The following is a 14257-nucleotide window of genomic DNA, read 5'->3' as shown; positions in this document are numbered from 1 at the left end:
TAGCTCAAAGCTCAACTCCTAGACATTGCAATGCAAAACCAGACCTTGAATGATACCCTTGGGTCTCTGTCAGATGCAGTGGTTGGATTGACTTCAAGTCAGCTGGACTCTTTGTCACCTGAAGCCGTGCATAATGCAATTTCAACATTAAACCAAGTCTCTGGATGGGCAAAAAGCCAAATTATGGTTTTATCCAGCAAATACCTCACTTACGAAAAGGTACATTTGGGATTTTTCTGATATAATTTTATCACATTTAATAAAAACAAAGTGCAGGAACCTTATTTTTCAACTGCAACTGTTGATTTTGAAAAGTTTGGAATCCAGAGTTACTCTATAATGTATTCTCAGTACAAGATTTCTGTTATGCTGTCATTGACAGAGCTGGTCAGAAAATTCTGTTTAAACAGTGTTTTAACACAAAATAGGAAAATATAGTGCCTAAGATGTAACTTGACATAGGAAGAATGTGATTTTTAGTACACTACTTTACTTTCAGTTTTGAGTTGCTGCCACAACTAGCTCAACTTTAAAAAATGTTAAAACTATTACTGGAGGTTCTACATTCCAAAGGTGAATTTTAGACAAGAAACATATTGCACATCTAGTATTAATGGTTCTGAAGTTTTACTTTAAAGATTTCTGCTAAACGTGGATTTGAAAACTTCCCCTTTTGTTTCCTCTGATCTCTGTACAGGTTTTATCATTTTATAACATTAGTCAAATGGGTGCTTTGGTGACTGGAATTAGTACTCAATCATTCTACAACATGAACCCAAAGGAGCTCTCTCAAGTTATTAGAGGCACCTTATCCCAGTATGCCTCTGATTTATCACCTGCACAACAGCAAGGTATCCTCACTAAGGTAATAGTAAATTCTTAATCCCCCTCTCCATCTGCACCAAAGCACAATGACCTTATATGCAGAACATGATTTTTTGAAAACACGGTTTGAAATTACATGTGGATTTTGGCTGAATTGTTCACCGAAATAATTACTTCCTATTTGTATTCTGTTTTCCTCTCAAATGCCAAATGCACTTAAAAAGTTATGTACTTTACCCTCTGTCATTCAGTAACATGTTAATTCTGAGTAATGAAGCAACTCTTTACCTGGAGTCTCTTAAGGAATATTACATTGAATTGAAAGAATTTAGTCAAATCCTATGAATCTGGAAATAAACTCTAAGTCCCATGTACTGTCTTTTTTCGTCTTTATTAGATGCTTGCATCTAGAGATCTTTCCTCAGCAGTTACAGATATACAAGGAGCTTTTTTTAAAGAAGTATGTCTTTCTGATTTATGGAAGGAAACTGGTTTTAACTCTTCAATAGTAAAAGAAAAAGAATTACGAAAGAGCCAGGTAATGAGTAATTATAGTATTTCCATTTCCACTGTGACTGATGCCGTTATAAATACAAAAATTAGATTTCCTCTGAAATACGGAAAAACACTTCAAGACAATTTTTTTAATTTTTAAAGGGGTTCTCTCTTGATTAGGATCTGAGGCCACATTTCTCCAATAGAAAAAAACGTCGTATCTACTATTGTTTTCCTTTCCAACTCCATTTTCAGAGGTGTGTTCTGTTGCTTACTGGGCAATGGGAAGAGTAGAGATAGAGACGCATAAATTCAGAATGAGACTGGAGAATATAGGTAGAAGGAAGGAATCAATCCAAATATGCTTTGATGACACCCAAATCAAAGGTCTCACTGACCTGGTCAGCATTATAAGGAATTTTATATAAGAATAAACTGTTCTTTAATATACTAGGCACAAAGCTTGTCAAGATTCTGCCACATATTTCTTCTTCCTGCATTTTGTGTAATTGCCACTTGCATTTGAAACCAATCCTGTAGTCTGTATATAGAGATATCATGATCATCACAATCATGTTTAATGCTTTTAAAATTCATACGAAAGATACTACAGTATTTTCTTGAGCTATCATACAAATTACAAATTATCATGTATTTTTAATTTCAGGCCTTGTTTCTCTATGAATTATTGTCTAAGAAAACAACAGCTCCCGCTGACCTCTTAAGGTATGGATACTAGTCTCACTGTTTCACACCCAGGTGAAATGCGTTGGAAGCCTCATTTTGTTATCAGAGTGGCAATGAAACAAACAGTCTTCTATAACTCTCAAAATATTTTACATTTATATAGCACCTTTCTTCTTATGGGACCCCAAGCCCATTCATCTTTCTCATAAAGAGGAGCCCTTAAGTTCAAAAGATATATGAAAAGACCCCCAAAGATCTTGATCAACATTTTTCAGTTTAGGCTCAGCTCTGCTTTCTGATTACTTTAATGATTCATTATCAGAGAAGGCCACGAAGAGGCAGGGGGCGGGGAGTGGAAGTGAAATGAAGAGGAAGGCACAAGGGTGGGGAGGAATGAAGAGGAGTCCAGAAGGGTTTCGTTCTTGGGATTTGGTCTGTAGAATGAAAGAGATGACGATCCTCTGCCCTGGATCATGCTAACAAATTCATGAAATCATGTGTTGTTCTCTCTATCAGTATAGGGCAGTTGGTGAAAGGAGTAACATGCCAGCAGATTGAGCGTATGAGCACCAACTCTTTTCTAAATAATTTCAGATTCTTTGAAAAGAATCTCCAATTGCTTTCTCCATATCAGGTAAAATTGGAATCATAATAGTGTGTGTATATTTGTCTAGATATGTAATCTAATACACAAACTGTAGGTGGATTAGAGCAGGGTGAATTCATAATTTTTTTTTCAGTGAATGTCAGATCTTCTGTGTGAACTGTCCATTAACAGATTCAATTTTCACTATTTCATTTGTAGTTCAAGAATTAATTGCAGAATAATTCCTGCAGTTCATTCTTGATTTGGAGCTAATTCATGAATAATCTATTTAAAACTCTTACAAACCCTTATGTGCTCCCAAACATGGCACTCATCTCTGGCACGCAGGAAGAGGAAGCTACAAACAACTTTGTAGAAATTGCATGCATGAAAAACCTCTCTGAAGATAAGCATAATTCTACATATGCTAATTTTTAAAATGTAATAAACATCATATCTGCATTCTTCCTCAGAATTCATAAGTCTTAAGATTCTAAATATTTTGTTTTCAGGTTAACTGTTTGGCCTGGAAATTTTGGAAAGCCTCCAACACATCTATCCCTCCCTTTCTCTTATCAGTGCTTCCGTAAGTTCTTCCTGTAGTATGCATGGCAATATGTTCCATTTAAACCTCAACAGCTTTTTTTACTTAACCATTTTAGTGCCAGAGAAGTGGATGACTCAAGCAAATGATAGTTTTATATGTAAGTCACTGATTCCAGCCAAATCAGTATCAACCAAAAGTTGTTACCATTTGATGTGTGTTCAGTGATTTGTGTGAAGCATGTCAGTTTTAATCCCTGGTTCCAGTCACTTCATGAGAACCATCACACTTGGAATTTATTGATGCATGTAGAACTGTTATAAAGAGTGAATTGCCTTCTTGCCCTTTTGAAGTGGTCTCTCTCCAGGCAGGATTGAGGCACATTGACATGGTATTGTGTGGAAAGCTTACACTATACCTGCTCTATGAATGAACAGATGACTTAATTCTCTGGGCCTTTCTATTGATCACCTTTCATAATTGCTAAATTCACTTACATTTGTTTGTTTATTTTTTGTTTAACAATACAGACATTTTGTGATGTCTGCCTTACAAAGTAGAGCTGTTGGGGGTGGGAGAGTTTAGTATGCCTCACGGAAAAATTTGAAAAATGAATTTTTTAAATTTCATTTGAAATTTTCAGTGAAATGGGGTTTTGTAACAAATTTAAAAAAAATATTTTTTAATTTTTCAAAACATTTCTGTTTTATTCTGCTGGGAACATTCTCTCTCTCTTTGGAGGATGGGCGGGGAAGAGCAGGGTGAAAAAGTCAGTGGTTCATTTCTCCATTCCTTCCTCCCGCTCATGAAATTTGTAATGAACAACTAAAATTTCTGACTTAAATGTAAATAATTCCTTTTGGTTGGCGAGGGTTTTCTATCAGGGAAAAAAACTTTTCTTGGAAATATTTGGATAAACTCTGGTACCAGGCATGTCTGACAGAGACCCCCTTATGTTGCGTCATCTTCTCTATTCCATCAGAAACAGCTGGTATACTCTGATACTCTTGACTTCACAGGACTGCTTATTGAAAGCACAGAAACATTTGGAGAGCCTGGCTGGCATAGCTTTGGGATTTGATTCAATTCTAAAAGGCTGTCTGCCACTCAGATGGAAAACCATATAACTTTGGTTTCATTTGGCAGCCCTTCTTAGAGTGACATGTTCCAGATATTCTTATCAGTAATCCACCCACTGCATCTTGACTCATTAGAGAGATGAGAAATGCTCGCCTCCATTGTAGGTTTTTGCAGCTATATTTACTTTAGAGTCCTCTAAAAGGTGCCAACTGGAGGATTTATTGTTTTTGTGTTAACTGTTTACAAGAGTGCTTTTTCCCCTATAAAATATTCTGTTCAACTTAGCTGTGTTGGCCATGCCTGCACTGGTAGTGCTGTCAAGCTCTGCTACATACTTGCATTTGATTTTATAAAATAAATTAAAAACTACCTTTGAGGAGTTCACTTGCAAAGGGTGACTTTGGAATGTATTCTGACTTTATCACAGTGGTCATTATGTAGTAAAGCTTCTTAGTCAGTCCAGTTGTCTAGAGATAACACAGCACATTGCCATATGGGAACTCAAAACTGGATGTTGTTTGGTCCTTTGCTCCAGCATAGGAAGACACTGGGAGCACTCCAGACTAGTGGTTCTCAAACATCTTTCTGTGGCCTGTCAGTAGTCAGCAATTTGAGTCTCTAAAGATGTCACACACTGCTTCTGACAGGGTGATAGTGGTCAGTGGCAGCTCCATGCACCAGTGCTCCGGTCCCTGCAAGGGCGGCAGTCAGGCAGCTTTCGGCGGCTTGCCTGTGGGAGGTCTGCCGGTCCCGCGGATTCGGCAGCAATTCGGTGGCAGGTACACTGAAGCCCTGGACTGGCGGACCTCCCGCAGGCAAGCTGCTGAAGGCTGCCTGACTGCCGTGCTTGGGGCGGCAAAAAAGCTAGAGCCGCCCCTGACAGTGGTAGGCTTGCATTGCTCTCTAGCAATCCCTCTGGCCAACTCAGGAGTCTTTTCAGAACCTGCACCCATTCTTTTATACTATATAATGAATAACCAATAAAGAGAGCTGCCAGTGTAGAAACTTTCTATAAGCTTTATGTTCATGCATTTGTCTTATCTATTTCCAAATAAAATAAAAATGGGTAGACAAGTCCTGTGACTACAGCAGCTCTCACTCCCCTTAGGATACAGGATGTCTACACTACAAGACGTGCAGCTGGCTCATGACAACTCACTCAGACTTGCAGGGCTCTGGGCTTGAAGCAGTTTCATTGCAGTGTAAAGGTTCCAGGGCTCAGGTTGCAACCTGAGTTCTAGGACTCTCCCACCTCGCAGGGTTCTAAAGCCTGCGCTCCAACCTAAGCCCGCACATCTACACCAGGGTTACGTATGGATGCTTTGGCTGGCAAGTCAACCACACCTGGAGCTTGGATCCTGGCTCACACTCCAGTCAGAGATGTCATCTGGTTGGGCCTTTTCTCCTTAGACAGGGCAGGGTTGTGGTAATTTCATCTCACTGTGCCGATCCAATGCAGTTGATTTCAGGAGCTAATGAAAAGCCAAGAGAGTGAGAGATATAATCGGAGAAAATAAGGGTGCAGAAAATAACACAAAGGGAAGGGAAATGGAACAGGATATTTTATGCACCACTGCAGTGCAGGTAATTCGGTAACCCCACTGATGGGCTGAGGACTGGGTTCAGGAATCTCAGATGAAAAACAAAGTTCCTAAAACATGAACAAGGCCTGCTGGCCTTCCTTTCATTAAAAAAGTAATGAGATGGGTAGAGATGAGAGTGTGGGGAATGTGTTTGGGAGAGATGAGTTGGGAGTTGAGTTGTTTTTTTCCAAAAATCTCTTTTTATTAACCCCCCCAAAGGAAAAAGTCTCCTCATTATTTTGCCCACAAGTTAGATCTAATATCTACCGTACCAATTTTGTTCATTCATTTCCGGCACCACATATCTTACTAAGCATGATTTCAATAGTCCTTGAACCATATCAATAAGCCCTGTTCGTTTGGCCTATTCCAGTTTCTCTGTCTGGGTTTCTTGTTCTTAACATTCACTATTGAAAACAATTTGACCTATTTTCCACGGTTATTTTCCAAGCAGGCAAAAAGTTGTAGGCTATTGTGACATCTTATGAACTCCCACCTACTTTTTCCATTTGCACTTACAATTGAGATACATTTTTAGATCCAATAATACCATCAGAACATATCTATTCTAAATGAAGCCCAATGAAAATCTGTATGAAATATTCTAATATCACTTGCTATTTTTGGCACCTCAGAGAACCAGCAGAGACATAGTCCCTCTCCCAGAAAGCATACAATCTAGATTTGACGTGACAACTAGGGAGAGTCAAGGAGACCCAATAAAAAGAGAGGGAGAGAGGAGGACATGGGTGACTAGGAAAAGCTCACATGGTGATATTGATGTGCACTTTGAGTGTTCCTTTGAAAGTTAACAGTATATTATTCCCCTGCCCCCTCCCCCTTCATTTCTTGTAGGTAAGAAGGCAGATTTTAGTTCTGGGGAGGGATTTTTGTTAAAGAAAGTTAATTTCACAGCCAGTAACTGCTTTGAGGAGAGGCTTCCAAAATACCTACAGGGATTAATTTACCATTATGAAATAATGACCTGCGAAAGTTCAGCTCAGGATAAGATACTGGCATATAGGAACATGCACACACTTATTCTTCGGTTGTGATCTTCCCTGTGTTACTGATGTAACCCCTCAACTGTAAGTGTTATAATGAGAGAGTGGTCCAAGCTATAGTGTTCAAATTGGGTTCCAGATTTCCCCACAGTTCAAAGGTGCTCAAATCCAGTAGTTTGGTTTGACCCATTCTAGAGAACTGAACCAACCACCAAGTACAGATGAGGTCTGAACTTCCCCAATATTCTGGAGAGCTTCTATCCAGGGTTCTACTTCAAACTCCTCTCTAGGTATAATGAAAATAGCTCAAAGAACCTACAACACCACTTCATAGAACCTTACAGAGAAGGACATGAACAGTGATGCTTGAATGAGGTAATAAATTTATAATTGTGGGCCAAATTCAGAAGCTACATGTAAGTTAGATTAGTGCTCGGGGACCCCTGGGCAAGCATGTTTTAGGGGGTCCGCAAAGCAGGGCCGGCATTAGACTTGCTGGTGCCCAGGGCTGAAAGCCAAAGCCCCGCCATGCAGGGCTGAAGCCCAGCCAGCTGGGGCTGAAGCTGAAGCCTGAGCAACTTAGCTTAACGGGGCCCCCTATGGCTTGAGGTCCCAGACAAACTGCCCTGCTTGCTACCCTCTAACACAAGTCCTAGCTTTTATATGCAGAAAAACAGTTGTGGCACAGTGGCACATAGAGTTTTTATACCATGTTGTGGGGGTGCCTCAGGAAAAAAAAGGGTTGGGAACCCCTGAGTTAGACTCCCTTAAGCTGAGACTGCCTTAGAGCTGCTTACGCCCACTCTGGCGTTGTCTAAGGGCAGGTCCAGACTAGAGCTTTAAATCGATTTTAAGAGCTCTAAATCGATTTAAAGCTGTAACCGTCCACACTACAGAGTGCATAAAATCGATTTTAAGGGTCCCTAAAATCGATTTTGGAACTCCATCTAAACGAGAGGAGTAACCCCAAAATCGATTTCTTAAAATCGATTTTATGATAGTGTGGACGGACATCGAAGTTAATGGCCTCCGGGACGTATCCCACAGTGCTCTAGTGGCCGCTCTACACAGGTAAAGGTACTCTTCTGCTGGCCAGGTAAACAGGAAAAGCCCCGGGAACTTTGAAATTCCATTTCCTGCTTGCACAGCGTGGTTTGCTCTCGCATTCCCCGGACCACCCAGCAAACCGCAGGGAAGGAGACCTGCTTGTTCGGGGAACGCAGAGCAAACCGGGGAAGGAGACCAGCTTCGCCGCGGTTTGCTCTCGCGTTCCCCGAACCACCCAGCAAACCGCAGGGAAGGAGACCTGCTTGTTCGGGGAACGCAGAGCAAACCGGGGAAGGAGACCAGCTTTGCCGCGGTTTGCTCTCGCGTTCCCCGGACCCCCCTGCAAACAGCAGGGAAAGAGACCTGCTTGCTTGGGGTTCGGGAAACGCGAGAGCAAACCGGGGAAGGAGACCATCTTCGCCGCGGTTTGCTCTCGCGTTCCCCGAACCACCCTGCAAACCGCAGGGAAGGAGACCTGCTTGTTCGGGGAACGCAGAGCAAACCGGGGAAGGAGACCAGCTTCGCCGCGGTTTGCTCTCGCGTTCCCCGGACCCCCCTGCAAACAGCAGGGAAAGAGACCTGCTTGCTCGGGGTTCGGGGAACGCAAGAGCAAACCGGGGAAGGAGACCAGCTTCGCCGCGGTTTGCTCTCGCGTTCCCCGGACCACCCAGCAAACCGCAGGGAAGGAGACCTGCTTGTTCGGGGAACGTGAGAGCAAACCGGGAAAGGAGACCAGCTTCGCCGCGGTTTGCTCTCGCGTTCCCTGAACCACCCAGCGCGAACTGACTGTGTGCCGTTTACGGGGGGGCGGGGTGAAGCTGTACCCAGAACCACCCAGGACGGGGACTTTGATCCCATCACGCACTGGGCTAGTAACCCATAATTCCAAAGGGCAGGGACCCGTGCAGGAACTGTGGGATAGGTACCCAGAGTGCAACGCTCAAGCAAAAGATGGACGCCAGGGAAAATGGACGCTCAACGTCGATGTAAGTACCTCTAGTGTGGATGCACAAAATCGATTTTATAAAACCTGCTTTATAAAATCGATTTTAAGCACATCGATTTTAGGCTGTAGTCTGGACGTGGGCTAAGGGAAGATAAGTTGATGTACATGCTGAAGAGCTGGAAGAAGGTATAAACGTAGGTACTGGAACTAGGGGAGCTGGGGTTGCTGCTGCACCCTCTGGCTTGAAGTGGTTTCCATTATATACAGGGTTTACACTTTGGTTCAATGGCTCTGAGCACCCCTACTATAAAAATTGTTCCAGCACCCCTGTGTGTAAGTGGAGACTACTTTAACTTACACCTTTTCCTAGCTCCTCAGTATGTAAGTTATGCCAACTTACCCATCTCTGAATGTGGCCCTGTCACTGTGGTCTTCACATGCAGTACTAGGTATAGCTGAAGTTCAGCTTTACAAACTAAGAAGTGGTTGTTGTTTTTTTAACTCCTTCTCCAGTGCTCAGTATCTGGAATCCATTTCAGGCACTTCGTGTGTCCCTTTCCTGATAAGTCTGGGGAAGACTGAACTGGATCTTATGATTGTAAACTCGCACAAAAAGAATATGGTCCTACAGAAGGTACAGGAGTGTCTGGTAAGCATGATACTTTTCTTTTGGGTGGGGAAAAAGAGTGCAACAAAACAAAAGCCATTTTTGCAATTACCCTCAATTGGGATGGTTTCTGCCTCACAAGGGAAAATAAGTGCTACTTTAACATTGCGTGGGAAGTTCTGCATTGTGGCTTTGTCAGATTTGTGTTTTCACTTTAACACAGTACTTGCAATTTCATATTGTGCTTGACCTTATAATCCGTGGACAGGATATATGTTACAACAATGCTAGGCCCCAACTGTTCCCTAACCACGTTTACACATGCTTAGCTTTGTAGTGTAGTTGGGATCTTTCTGACTCACACATGAGTAAGGACTGCAGAATTGGGTCCATGTCTACACGTGCTGAAAAAAAGAGGCATTTATATTTAAGGAGTAAGCGAAATTGCCTTGTAGAAATTCCAGTGGAGCCAAGCATTAGTCCACTCTAGTCTTAGGACCAAGCTAGTGCAAAATATGTGTGATGTTCTGGACCATGCAAGCCCCATAGCAGATTGTAGATACTGGCTTAGCAGCCTGCCTGTTTGTTCAAAACAAAGGTCAGATGGCTGCGAAGGGCCAAAAATTCATGCAACTCCCTGGTTTTGCAGAGTTGTTTTTGGTGCAGCTCAGGGGGATTATTGCTAATGCTTCTTTATGGGCTAAAGCTGTTTAGCTCAACAAATAAAATTCCTTCACTCTGATTTAAAGCAAAAGAGAGCCTATATTTCCTGCTTGTTCCTCTCTGTTTTAGCTAGTACTATATTTCTTATAAGCATATCAGTATCTATCCAGCTGCGTTCTCTTCTAAACTGTACAAATATTTATGTTCTCTTCTTCCCAATGATTTTTATTGTTCTCCGTCCAAGACGTAAACATTTCTTAAAAGCTATATTCTATCCCTTTGTGTGGTCAAAGTATTCGCATGAGAAGCCATTGCTGCATGGATTGAGTTGGTGAGGACAGCACAAACTTGGAAAGTTTTTACACTATGAAACATATCCTGTTTCTCCAGCCTTTGCTGATCTTGAGCAGCTGTACCAGGCACAGGGTATTCCCCAGGAGAGGGAAATGGATGGCCTTTTCTCCCAGGCTGCAAAATTGCATCAGCACTGGTCTGTGACTGCTGCTGTAAACCTTGAGGCTATAACAGTCTTCCTGCTATTGCAGCCTTGCTGTATGAGGGGAAATCAGCTGGTTGATCCACGTAGCAGCAGATGCTTATCCCGTCACACACATCCCATGCTCTGCGCAATAATCCTCAATGCAATGGCATGCAGGGAGAGACCCTGCAGAGGAAGGCTCTGTGGCACTCAGGGTTTGTGCCCACCCATTCCAACACAGACTCCAGGAAACCTTAATCCCTGGTCTCCACATGGCAGAGCTGCACCAGTTTTGTTGCATCATGGTTGTTCAGTGGATATGGAGGAGGGGGCAGAATTTTGCTCTAATTGAGATCTATACTTGTTGTTTTGCTTGGTTCAGTATTTACTGGACAGAGATTGCACCCCATACCCCTTCCTGCACCCTAACTCACAGCCCCAGGCTCAGCCCGGAGCCCCCTCCCACACTCCGAACCCCTCGGCCCCAGCCTCAAACCCTCACCCCAGCCTGGTGAAAGTGAGTGAGGGTGGGGGAGAGCAAGCAACAGGGACAGAGGGGATGGAGTTGGTAGGGCAGGGCTTTGGGGAAGGGGCGGGGTAGATCCTGGGTTGCACTTAAATTCAAAAAGTGATCTTGTGTGTTAAAAGGTTGTAGACCACTGATCTAGATATTTGCCTGCTTTTACAACAAGCTACATAAAAAGCACTAGCAAAGTCAGTACAAATTAAAATTTCATACAGACAATGACTTTTTATACTGCTCTATATACTATACACTGAAATGTAAGTATAATATTTATATTCCAGTTGATTTATTTTATAATTATATCATAAAAATGAGAGAGTAAGCAAATTTTCAGGAATAGTGTGCTGTGACACTTCTGTGTTTTTATGTTGGATTTTGTAAGCAAGTATTTTTTAAGTGAGGTGAAACCTGGGGGTATGCAAGACAAATCAGACTCCTGAAAGGCATACAGTAGTCTGGAAAGGTTGAGAGTCACTGGATTAACCCACCTGCGCATCTTACATTGTTTTGTGAGCAAACAGGTACTGAAACTCCCAGGCTGCACAGTACGATACCTGGTATTAACTCTACCAGTGAGGTAAACACATCAACTTTGGCCTCTTTGTTTCAGAACGGTTCCATCAGTGATGAATATGACATGGACATACTTGGAAATCTAATCTGCCATTTACCTCCAGCAGCTATACGCGATGGAATATCCCTGCGGGCCATGGCAATAGCCCTTCACCAATTCAGATTCTGCCGACAGCTCAGCCATGAACAGAAGACTGAAATTAAATACAGACTTACTGAGTTATATGGGTAAGATATTAGACATGCAGTTTTGCTTTTGCTGGGGTTAATCCATATAAAAACTCACCATTTGCTTTGTCCAAAACAATCTGCATTTAAAAAATCCTAACCCTATGTACCTGTCTGAATTTGCAAGGCCCTGCACTCAACTGATGGCACTTCTGTGTTTGCCTGTAACATGATAACTTTTGAATGATGCATCAGTTCCAACATTTCAGAGAATGTTCTAGGAACCGATAGGCAGAACCTTACTGATTTTTGGGGGAAGTGGAAAATTGGAAGGGGGAAAATGGAAGGGGCAGAGAGGCCCTACCCTCTGTTCATCAGAGCCCCAGCTTCAAGCACCTCTGGAATTGTAAAGATCAAAATTGGTTGATAGCACCAGTTAATGTCTTCTAGCATAACAATATCCCTGCTCATCTGTGCTTATCCTCCCAATAGAGTTGAACACGATGACGATGAATTACTTACCTCCTGGACATAAGAGAAATAAGAAGAGTGGAAAAGGAGGGGGCACACAGAGCCCAAGGAATGGCAGAGGAGCACAGAGCTCCTGGCATGGGTGGAATGGGGTGTCACACAGAGCCCCTGACATGGGGCGGGAGCATGGAGAGTGGGGGACAGACAGATTCCCTGGCGGGGGGAGAATGGAAGACCCTAGTATGGGAGGAAGGAAGGAATGGGGGTGCATAGAGTCAGCCTCTGGCACTGGGGGAGAAGGGGAAACCTTGGAATAGGGGGAGGAGAGAATAGGGGGTGGGGCATGCAGAGTTCCTGGTATGAGAGAGGTGTGGGGAGGCTGCAGCAAGTCCCTTATGCCAAATAGAAGGAAACAGAGAGGACCGGGATGGTAGCACACAGGAAGCTTGCGGGGCGTGAGGGGAGAAGTGAGATGCAAGGGGAGCCCCAAGTGTGTGCAATTAGTGCAGTTTAAAGAAGCAACAAAGTGTGAGCCCCACTAATGTTAATTCATAGCTGTCATACTAGGAGACTAATTTGAACCTAACTCATATATCAGTTATCCAGAGAAAACTATCCCAAATCCCCACATTATAGGAATACACAATTTTTCTCTTGTGGTCTCTTGTTCCCTTTGGAAGAATCTCATGTTTGAAGGCAAGGCCTGAACACAAAGTCACACAGCTCCTTAGTCATCACTTAGCTAAGCTGTGCTTGCAATCTTTCCCCCTTATATTGAGTCACTTGAGTCTGCTTATGATTTTTTGTTGCTCTTATTTGAATTTCCACCAAAATGTCAGTATTTTTCTGGTAATGAAGTGCTTGGAACTGAATATATTAAAGTATTAAAAATGACTTTATTTTTCAAATGTAAGTTGAATGTCAGTTTTACTGAACACTGTTTTTTTTTCAGCTTTTAAAATATAATGCCTATGCACTTTTCAATCTTGGCACACATTCAGGCTAATGTACCATGCCTCATTGCATTAACATGTCTTGGTATATTTCATTGAGTAACATTCTTATATAGACAAGCATCTTGATAACAGGTCAAATCCTAGACTCCCAAATAAAATGTCTTCTATGAGTGTCCAAAATATTTGTAATGGATCTGTTAATCAAACTGCTGTCGTCTATGAAAAATTTTAGGCTGAACATTAGCAGTGCAGCTATTTTCCTTGCGTACTATCTGGTTGTGAGAATTAACATCAGTCAGTTTAGTGTCTAAGGACACAATCATGAAAGGTATTGAGCACTGCTGTAGTGAGTTGAGGGTACTTAGCGTCTTGCAGAATTGAACCTTAACTGCATAAAGTACCAACATTCCAATGAATAGTTCAGAACATCATTTCTAGAGATGCAGGATGTACATATTCCTAGAATTCATTTCTAGAATTATAAAAACAACATAGGCTTTCATTGGGCGAGACTTGTCCAAGGCCCATAGGTCCTAGTGCACACTTCCGTGCACTGTTAGTACAACAGAGGAGAGAGAAATAGAACAACAGAAAAATATGAAGCTAAAATTATGCATAGCTAACTCTACCGCTATTGCCCGCTTTTGTCGCTTTCCTTTCCTCTTTTATAAAGACAGCATTATCAGAAAGAGATTGCCACAATCTCTGGTTAGTTTCCAGGGCCTGTGTATTAATAAGTTTTATCTTTCCAGAGTAAGCAACACACTGCTGTTTGTAACGTATATAGGCCTGATGTTCAGAGGAGCTGAGCACCCACAACTCTCATGGAAGTCAAAGGAAGTGGCAGGTGCTCATCACCTCTTAAAATCAGGCCTGTGTACTTTTAGGGGTCAATCCTGCAAATATTTAAGCATGTGAGTAAAGTTACTCCGGTAGTTAGCTGTTTGGAGGATTGAGTACTTAGTATAAGCTCTGTGGGACAGGGACTGCATCTATTTTTGTTTATGAAGTTTCTAAC

The 14257-nt window shown here is 42.3% G+C and overlaps 1 protein-coding gene across 1 annotated transcript in view; it reads left to right on the top strand.

Moving 5' to 3' along the window:
• OTOA (otoancorin) overlaps nucleotides 1-14257 on the top strand; it is a 61335-nt gene that overhangs the window by 18480 nt on the left and 28598 nt on the right. Inside the window, exons 13-20 of the mRNA XM_050966780.1 lie at nucleotides 4-219; nucleotides 698-865; nucleotides 1223-1363; nucleotides 1988-2046; nucleotides 2524-2641; nucleotides 3106-3179; nucleotides 9311-9446; nucleotides 11682-11872. Coding sequence (XP_050822737.1) covers nucleotides 4-219; nucleotides 698-865; nucleotides 1223-1363; nucleotides 1988-2046; nucleotides 2524-2641; nucleotides 3106-3179; nucleotides 9311-9446; nucleotides 11682-11872 — 1103 coding nt within the window. The remainder of the gene's footprint in view (nucleotides 1-3; nucleotides 220-697; nucleotides 866-1222; nucleotides 1364-1987; nucleotides 2047-2523; nucleotides 2642-3105; nucleotides 3180-9310; nucleotides 9447-11681; nucleotides 11873-14257) is intronic.

This window comes from Gopherus flavomarginatus, chromosome 9 (genome assembly GCF_025201925.1).
Source record: "Gopherus flavomarginatus isolate rGopFla2 chromosome 9, rGopFla2.mat.asm, whole genome shotgun sequence".
In the NCBI taxonomy this organism is placed as follows: domain Eukaryota; kingdom Metazoa; phylum Chordata; order Testudines; family Testudinidae; genus Gopherus; species Gopherus flavomarginatus.
This window is presented reverse-complemented; position numbering and strand designations above follow the sequence as displayed.